General features: G+C 42.7%; 1 protein-coding gene across 1 annotated transcript; it reads right to left on the reverse strand.

The window, feature by feature from the left end:
• Positions 1–756: 756 nt before the first annotated feature.
• On the reverse strand, positions 757–8,107 carry LOC146319302 (uncharacterized). The gene is made up of 2 exons (XM_084729899.1): positions 7,141–8,107; positions 757–2,719 (listed from the first exon to the last, which is right to left on the reverse strand). Exons 1-2 carry the CDS (start codon positions 7,577–7,579, stop codon positions 990–992), a joined length of 2,169 nt encoding a protein of 722 aa, XP_084586025.1. The 5' UTR covers positions 7,580–8,107; the 3' UTR covers positions 757–989.
• Between the last annotated feature and the right edge of the window lie 1,623 nt (positions 8,108–9,730).

Raw genomic sequence — 9,730 nt, forward strand, 5'->3', positions numbered from 1 at the left:
GGGGTTTACTTGGGCTACTATACTGTAACAACAGAGAATATCATGTCTTTCTAAAGTATTTTGCAGCATAGCATTTGCTAAATTGAGGTGATAAACACTGAGCTAAACTAACATTGGCTAAATAACCATAATAAAGGTGGTCTTTTTGTGGTTTCTTGAAAAAATTGGCTTTACTTGGGCTTTTTACCGTAATGACAGAGAGTATCTCATCCTTGTAAAGTGTTTTGTAGCTTAACATTTGCTAAATTTAGGTGATGAACACTGACCTAATCTAACGTTAGCTAGATAACCATAATGAGGGTGGTCTCTTTTCTGGTTTCTCGAAAATGTTGGCTTTGCTTGGGCTACTTTACTGAAATGACAGAGAGTATCCCGTCCTTGAAAAGGTTTTGTAGCATAGCATTTGCTCAGTTGAGGTGACAGTTACATGACTGGCATATTTTGTGCTATTCATATGCTAGTCAAGCAACAGCAATTCTCGATTCTGATTCTTTGAGTGTCCTCCTGCATTCTTCACAGCAGAGTGATGGTGGTCTAAGGTGGTCTCTTTTCTGGTTTTTGGTTTTTGTTTATTTGGTTGTTTGTTTGTTTAGGTTTACTTAGGCTACATGACTGTACGTGTAGAGAGTATCCTGTCCTTGTAATGCCTTGTGCTAAATTACTAAAATGAAGTAATCGTTTCAAGATTCATACAATTTGTTCATTACTTCCCACCTCTGGTTATAACCAGGACAGGCTTATACAAACCACACAGTGTTTCATCAGTTTATTGGTTTTATTGAATTCTAAAAAACATGATGAGAAGGTGAATTATTTACAAAGGGTGTGCAACAGAAAGTATTAAGTTTCCTTGATGAATATCAGAGAGCCAGTCAGCTGTACTAAATCCAAACGGTAGTTTCAGTGACCAGTCCTACACCACAAGAGAAATGTTACAAACATCTGGGCGTTCAGCACATCTGTGTGCTTGTGTTTGTTTATTTTAGGGTTCATGCTTGGGTTTTGCCGTCCCTCCTCTCGGGAGGCGTCGTAGGGAGTATCCAGCGATAGCAGTCTGAGAAGCTCAGGGTCTTGTCCACAGCACAGCTGGTGCAGTAGACGATCCCCAGAGCCAGCATCACTACGAGGAACACGCACAGTGGCACCAGCAGGGCCACCAGCAGCCAGCTCTTGTCGTGCTTTCGTTTACCCTCACCAGATCCGGCCTCTGCCTCCGCTGTGACGTCCTCTGTACCGTCCATCTCAGATCCTTCCCCGTCCCTAGTCCCAGTGGCTGACCCGTTTGCAGCTCCCACCCCGTCACTGGCCTCTCTACCTCCTGCCTTAGCTCCAGCCTCATTATCAATTTCATTGCCTGTGCTATCTTTTTGTGTTGGGGGTGGGGCTGTGTGATAATGCTTTGGTGCCAGGGCATCCCATTGGTTGAGGTGGTTATCTGAGCCACCATGAGAAATGTCAGGGGCTTCTGTCACCCAGTCAACGTCAAAGTTAGTCTCAGCTTCAAAGTTTGGGTCTGGGGTGAATGAGGTGGACCAGGGATTATCGTGGTTAGGGTCCAAGTTGGGTATGTGAGCAGAGTCACTTGGGTCAGGGGTAAGAGTGGAGTATTCTTCGTCATCAGGCGAGGGCTGGCAGGTCAGTCCATCTGACTGCAGGTCGTAGCCGTTGTCGCAGTAACACTGGTACCCTCCCATGTAGTTGAGACACTGCTGCTGGCAGGGCGACTCCCCGACACACTCGTCAACATCTACACACTCCCCTCCGCTGCTCAGCTCGTACCCGGGGTTACAGAGGCACGTGAAAGACCCCACTGTGTTCTCACATATGCCTTCACAGCTGCCCTCATCAAGGCATTCGTCAATGTCCACGCACTCGCCCTCGTCGTCTGGCTGGTACCCAGCGTGGCAGGTGCAGTGGAAGGTGCCAGGAATGTTGACACACACTTGTGGGCATGGTTGCTGTTGACATTCGTCTACATCAGAACATCTGCGGCCATCTGGGCCCATCTGGTAGCCCGGGGGGCATGTGCAGCGGATTCCCCGAGGTGTCTCGGCACAGTCGTACTCACACCCCATCTTCACGCAGACCTCTTTCATGTGTGGCTGCTCAGTGGGGCCGGCAGAGTCAGAGGATAGTTCAGGAGGGTCAGTTGGGCTCAGGGGGTCAGGCTTGCAGCTGTAGCCATCCTCATCTATCATGAAACCCTCAGAGCAATAACAGTAGTAGTCTGTGTCCGTGTTCTGACAGTACTGCTCACATCCATGATCCCCGCTGCACCAGTCCTGGTTTTGTGGAGCTGCACTGGACGAGCAGAGTGGGGCGTCCCTGGACCAGCCCACCGTCTCGTCGTCTCTCTCCATGCACAGCACGGTCTGCTCAGCAGGAGCATCGGGGTCCGAGCTATCTGCAGGGCAGGGTAATGCAGCTACTGACCCATAGGGGACGTGAGTCAGGAGGGTGCTGACAAGATGAAACGGGGTGGTGTAAACAGCTGGACCTCTACCCTCGTCTTCCAGCGGTGGGCACATCCCTTTGTAGTTGTACTGGCAAACGTATCCGTCCAACGGCAGTGCGCAGGAGCCATCCAGCCACCGGAAGTTGTCGCTGCTCTCACGTCCGCTCTCAGAGGTGTGGACGGTCATGGCCACGCAGCGAGGGGCAGCGCAAGTTCCAGGGGAGTCCTCACGGAGCCAGTTGGTGAACTGGCCATCCTGGTCTCCTGTTGGGACATAAGGACAAGGACCAAGTCAGTAAAAGTAGAAATTTCCTCATTTTAGTTTCCTTCTTTTATGTTAAACAGTATGCAATGTCTCTTATAGTATTTAGATTTCTTTTTAATAGCTCTACGAGTCAAGTCACATTGTATTTATATAAACCAAAATCACCAGTCACCTAAGGGAGAATTACAATCTGTACAAGATATGACACCCTCTGTCCTTTGACCTTCAAGTCAGGTGAGGAAAACTCCCCCAAACACCCTTTTAACAGGGAAAACAATTGAGGAAACCTCAGGAAGAAACCTCTCCCACATCAGACAGACATGCAACAGATGACACATTTGAATCCTTGAGGCAATAAGATTTTTATTAAAGCTGCTATGCATAAAATTTGTATATGAATTGATCATTTTTCAGATTATTCAAATGGCAATGGTTTTTGTTTGTAGAAAAATGAGACACTCTTGAAAAAGTTGGTGCATACTTGCTAACTTAACCTAACTTAAGAACCCAGAAATAGGGAGGATTTTGATACCAAAACATTTGACTTTCAGAGGCTTTGTTTCCTGTTTGTTTCTGATGACTTTTAAAGAATGAAACTAACAAAATTCTGAGTACACTGCAACAACACTTTTATGTTCAGCACTTTTAATTTTACCTCTACTTCTCATGAAAGAATACTGAGTTATTCATCCCTGTAGCGTGACCTTGCGTAAATCTCTGTCATAAACTAATATTCATCCGTTTTCTTTAACTTATTTTTTCCCCCTGCCCCTACATGAAAATTGACACAGCAGATTTTGCTAAATACATGCCCCTTTCCTTTAAACCTTTTCCTACAGAACAGGAATTCTTCTTAAGAAGTCTGGTTAGTGTAGCTGTGTTGTTCTGTGCTGGCAACAGTCGACCTGTTGGGTCGTAGGGTTTATAAACTCTGTATAATGTCAACAGTTAAAAAAAGGGAGGAAAAAAGAAATCGGGAGAAATTCAGGAGAATTGTGATTATAGAGGAAATATGGAGAGGGAAATGAAAAACAGGGGTCTTCTGGGAAAATCAGGAATGTTGGCAAATATGAGTTGGTGGAGTCTATGTGTTGCTCTTACCCTGTTTCCTGTCATCTTTTCTGGGTTGGCTCCATGAGTGATGGAGGTTGTAGCAACTTGCATTGCTGTCTGCCACAATGTTGTACTTAATACTACCACTGGGAGTCACCAAAGTCAGATATTTTCAAATTCCACACATATGGACTTTAAAAGCACCTCATTTATCTCATATTTTCAGATTTTAAGATTTCCAGATGCTAATACTTGACATTGGAATATCTGGGTTGTAGTTTGACAGATGTGTTGCTTTTATTAACATGTTGTCGGACCTGACGCTGCATGCATGGCACTTTCCCTGACAGTGAATACTGCACAGTCAGTAACAAATACAGCTGAAGGATCTGAATCATTATCATCTGTAAGAGCATATTTTAGTTCACCATCAGTCAGCACAGCTGTTGCCACATCCACAATTGATTATGCAGTGCATAATCAGTATTTTTTCAATGCTGTGAGCCCCACAACAAACAAACTTCCATTCGCATTCATTGTAGTTGGGTGTAGGAAAAAAATGTCTGGTAAAATAAAACCAAAATTAGCTACATTGCTAAATACCTCTAGGGATAAGTGAGAAAACATGTTTTGTTCTAATTTAGGTAAACCAGCCCTTTAAATCATGGCAGTTGGAACAAATAACAGTTTTGCTGGCCACATAACTCTTGAAGATTTAAAGTCTTTTCTTACTGAAAGCCAAGGCGAACACTTGGAGTGATAAAACACCCATCTGGTTTTTAGTAAGCGACATTTGTGTAATGACTAAATCAGGTTGAGGGGTAGCAGTGAGGTCAAAAGGGGATTGAACTTCCCCTGTCGCGCCAGCACTGTCTCTGTGAAACAAAAGAAGTTAATGTAATAACCATGCAGTCAGTGCAGAGCTCTGGAGGCTGGCCCAAGGACCAAACTCTGACAGCGTTAGAGGGGCCAACACAACAGTTTAATACCAGAGGTGGCAAAAGATACTTGTGTAAAAAAAAAAAAAAAGACCCTGCTAAAAGTAGAAATGCGAACTCAACTTCTTTACTCAAGTAAAAGTAAGAAAGTACAGGCTCATAAATGTAAAAACTAGCCCTCTGAAGGGCATTTCTACCAGCTGTTTCTTTTTTTTTACTTTGACATTGTTTATAGTGTTTTTATGTCTTTTTATATTTTTAGTTTTTTGTCCTGTTATGTCTTATGTGTTGTTTTTTGTCTTGTTACATACTTTTTGTTGCATCTTTTATGTCATATTTTGTCTTGTTTCATCATTTTTTATTTTGGTTTTGTCTTGTTATGTTACACTTTTTACATTGTTTGCTGTCTAGTTGCGTCTTTTTCGTCTTGTTTCACCATTTACATAGTTTTTTTTGTCTTGTAACATCTTTTTTGTCATACTTATGTCTTTTTACATTTTTTACATTGTTTTTGTCTTGTTATGTTGTTTTTGTCATGTTACTTTTTTTTTTTTTTTTTTTTTTTTTTACATTTTTTATGCCTTTTTTGTCTTGTTGTGTTGTTGTTACATCTTTAATGCATTTTGTTATGTCTTTTTTTGTCTTTTTAAGTCTTTTATATTGTTTTTGTCGTCCAACCAGTCTTGATGTTGGGGTGGTGGCGACTTGAAAAATCTACTAAAGTACAGAAACAAAGTATTAGTACATAATTTCTTCCCACCTCTGTTCAATACCACAACCTGAAGGTGATACAACTGATATGTGTGTGGAAGTAATAATATTGAAGCAGGTCCAATGGCTGTAAATGCTGACTGAAAGTCTACTGTTGTATCATGTCAAATTGTTTAATTCAGTCTACAGACACTGCCAGAACCACTTTAGTTAAGTAGGCAATCAACTAGCAAAAGTACAGATTTAGCCTCAGTTATACTGACCCACATATTTTCCATTAGATCACAGTCAAAAACTTGAGTGCAGTGGTCTTTAGAAATATGACTGGGGTTGGGAAACTCAAATGCTTAATTGTAAGAAAAAATGTACCATTGTGTATCTTTGCCTATTTTGGACCAATTTTGTCTGAGCTCACTTCTTAAAATCCAATAAAATTTACCCTTCCTAAGTCCCGCCCCTTTTGATTCTGTGCTCCAGTCACAGTAGTAAGCTTGGTGCCAAGCGCAATCTTGGTCAACTTTCCCCTTTCCTGTTATTTTCTTTTCCTAGGATGACGAAGGAAGGACCCGGCTTACTATGCCACTGGCTAGAATTCATTGCCTTTTATGGTTGGGTTGGATAGGTTTAGGCATGAGGAGTGACGATTGGTTAGGGATAGGTTAAGATTATAATCAGACCCAGAGAGGGGCAGATCATTCTTATCACATTGTCACTTCCTGTACTTAGATATGCTATGTGGTTGGCTTGTCTATGTTGAAAAGAAAAACAGATTTTGAAGTTCCTTAAAAGATGTTACCAGGAGACCTGTAAAACAACAAATAATGTCACATTTTAGGTTTGCTAATGTTAACAAAATGCTAGCTAACTAAGTAGATAATGTACATCAGGGGTTTTCAAAGTCTTCTCAGTACTGCAGCTCTACTTCTTCAATCATATCACACACATTCAGGCCAGGTTAACTAACTAGCTAGAAAGTCTACATCAATAGTTAGCTAGCTAATTCAACCAGATAGCTAGTGTTAGCAAAACGCTAGCTAACTGACTAGCTAATCTACATCAATGTAATCTACATAAATGCTGGTTTGCTTGCTTCGTTTTTCTCAATTTCTGGATGTCTCTGGAGCCATTATTATGTTCCATTTGAGCCAAGATAGCCTCATGTTGCTGTTTTAAATAATTTCAGACTACACAAAAGAAATTAAAAATGATCTGTCTGAAGGTAAAATTAGTTTCTGTCTCTGAGTGGTAAAAACGGTACAAATCACCAATATTGTATCTCTTAACAATGTCTTTAACCTAATTACATACATTTAGGCCATTCTGTCATATTTTTTCATAACTAATGTAAAAAAAAAAATTCACCTACATTTACTGAGTTTCCCCTGAAACTGTTTGGAGCCCCCCTGGGAAGGCCTGCCCCCCACTTTGACAACCCCTGATATACATCAGTTGTCAGCCAGCTAGTTCCATCTGGTTGCTAACAAGCCCCCCAGCAATATATTTTAACCATCTTCAAAATTTTAAACAGACAAGCTTAGCACATAGCATATCTTAAGTACATAAAACAGGTGGTTGAGGTTCTGCTGCGTATCAAGCTTTCTCAACTGTTAGTGGAGCAAAAGGGGACGGGACATAGGAAGGGTCAATTGCTGATAAGGTGATGAAGGTCAGTATTAGGAACAATGAAGGGTCAAATGCCAAAAAAGTTGAGACTTTGCCTGTGACCCAGACGTATCCTCTCAGTGGTCGGGTGGATGAACACTGGCGTGGCGGTCTGTGCAGCCCGATCCAGAGGCGAAGCCTCGGTCTGGTCCCCTGTGCCTCTATGGCCGACAGCAGCTCATGGACCACACCCGCTGCCTTCTCGGTGTGCATCGTCGCCAGGGTCCCACCTCGCTCCCTGCAGCTCCGCCCAGCCTCCCTGAAGGACCTCTTCTGGAGGAAAACCGTGTAGCATCCGTCCTGGTGACAGAGTGCATCTCTCTCCGCCAGCTGAGCCTTGGCTGCTGGCTGCTCCCCCCCTGCCGTCTCCCTCAGCCTCTGGCCTTGGCTTCCAGGAGCCAGACAGACCATCAGCAGCCACAGGACACACAGGAGACTCATACTGCTGCAGCTGCTACTGCTTCTGACGGTCTTTTGCATCCTCCACCAAGACATGAGGTCAAAACTAGGCCAACATTCAAAACCTTATTATCAAAATAAATAATCTAATAAAGGAAAATACCTCTTTTGGCCCCTCCTATCCAAACAAACCAGACCCAGATTCACCTACAAACTTTCCAAACAGGACTTATTTTAATAAATAATGTGGTCAAACTGAGTTTTTACTCAAAATACGCTAAGGCAGATAAACCCAAAACTGTCATTGGATTACCTTAATTTACCTTTGATTGCCCAAGCCCTTAGTCAAAAAGCTCTACAGTGCAGAATCAGTCAAACTCCATTCATCAGAAAACTGTCACCACATCTGCCACAGTAAAGCTAATAGAAAACCAATGCAGTCCAGTGGAATCCCTCCGAATGTCCAGTTCAGTCCAGTAAGGTCCAAAATAAAGTCCAGTGAAGCACCAGTAGAGTCCAGGGTTAAATAGAGTCCATATATGAATCTGATGAGTTTCAGTGACAGAAACCCTCTCCTGTATGTGATCCTGCTGGGGCTTTCTTGCCTCTGCAAAGTTGGCTTTCTGACTGAACCTCAGAAAGAGAGAAAGATGGGGGAGGGTGGAGCGGGGGGTGGGGGGGGGGCTACGTAGAGGAAAAAGAATTGTGTGTTTTTGGAAGAGGGGGCTGGTAGAGAAGTGTGTGAGTGTATAAGAGAAGGCTGGAGGGGTTGACGGGTTGGAGTGGGGGGGGGGGGATGAAGCAGAATTGAAAACCCTCAGAGAGTTATGAAAACCATACGGCACCATTCTGTCCCCCCATCTTGCCTATGGCTTCAGACACACTCACACACACTCACACACACATGCAGGCTTCAAATAGTGCATGCTGCACAGCATCCACAGGAGTGGAAAGTGTTTGTCAGCTCTGTGAGATGCAGAGATTGTCTCCCCCTTCTCCTTCTCCTCTTCTTCTTTTTCTCCTCCGGACTCTTAGAAATAAGGGTTCCAGAAGGGTTAGCTAGAACCATTTGCTTCTGAAAAACCATTTTTGAAGAAGGGTTTGTCAAGGGTTCTTTATAAGACTAACACTTCCACCAAGAACCTCTTTCAGCCAAAAAACCCTTTGTGGAAAAAAAAAAAAGATTGTTGTTGAGGATTGTTGAAATCCTTTTGTCAAGGTTTCTTTGTACCGATATGAAAAGTTTTTCAAAGAACCCCTCTCATAGGTCTTTCCTAACAATAAGGAACCAGCCTATGCCTAATTTTGATCTGTTTAGAGCATTTCCACCAAAAATAAACTGGTTCAGAGCCATTCGGTCTCATTGTGCAACGCCCTCCATAATTACAATGGTTCCACTCAAAACTGGCCGAAACACGGGATGGTTCACTAAACAGCACCAAGGTTCCAAGGCTTTTGGATGGAACCAGCTCAAGAACCAGAGTTCATTTGATGGAAAATGTCCTTGAGTGTGTGATAAAACCCTTGAAATTTAAAAGGATTCCCAGTAGAACCCAGTGAGTGTGTTCTAAATAAATACCCTGGAATATTAAAAGGTTCTCAGTAGAACCACTTCTTTTTGTTCTAGATAAAACCCTTGGAATATAAAAAGCTCATCAGGAGATCCCTCTGGGTATGGTTCTAGACAAAGCTCTTGGAATATAAAAAAGGTTCTCATAGAACCCTGTGTGGGTTCTTGTCAGCACCCATAGAAAGTAGAAAGGTTCGGGTGGAACCATTACATCATTGAAGGGTTCTCTGTAGCAGCTCTAATAGGAGGTTCTCGGTGAAAGCTTTCACAGATGGCTCTAGGTATAACCTTTTATGTTTGGTTGCAGGTAGAACTGAAAGGGTTCCAAACTTTTATTAAAGGCTTTATTAGGAGACAAAAAGTTCTCCTACAGGGACAAACCAAAGAAGCCTTTATGGTTCTAGTTAGCACCTTCATTTCTCATAGAGCACCCTGTCCGTTTCTCCTGTTTTCTCTCAGCCTGTCATTTGTTTTTACATCTTTTTTATTTTATTTCTTAATCTATTTATTAATCTCCAGTCTTCCCTCCATTTTTTTTCTTTTTCTGCCACCACTCCCTCTCTTTTTTTTTCTCTCTTTTCAACCAGGTCCATGGTACCAGCTGGACATTTTTACAGCCCAATGGAAACATTTGAGTGTGGAACAGGAGTACCTGTGGAACTGCAAACGAGTGTATG

This window comes from Lutjanus erythropterus, chromosome 11 (assembly GCF_056507025.1).
Source record: "Lutjanus erythropterus isolate fLutEry1 chromosome 11, fLutEry1.hap2, whole genome shotgun sequence".
NCBI classification, from domain to species: Eukaryota; Metazoa; Chordata; class Actinopteri; order Lutjaniformes; family Lutjanidae; genus Lutjanus; species Lutjanus erythropterus.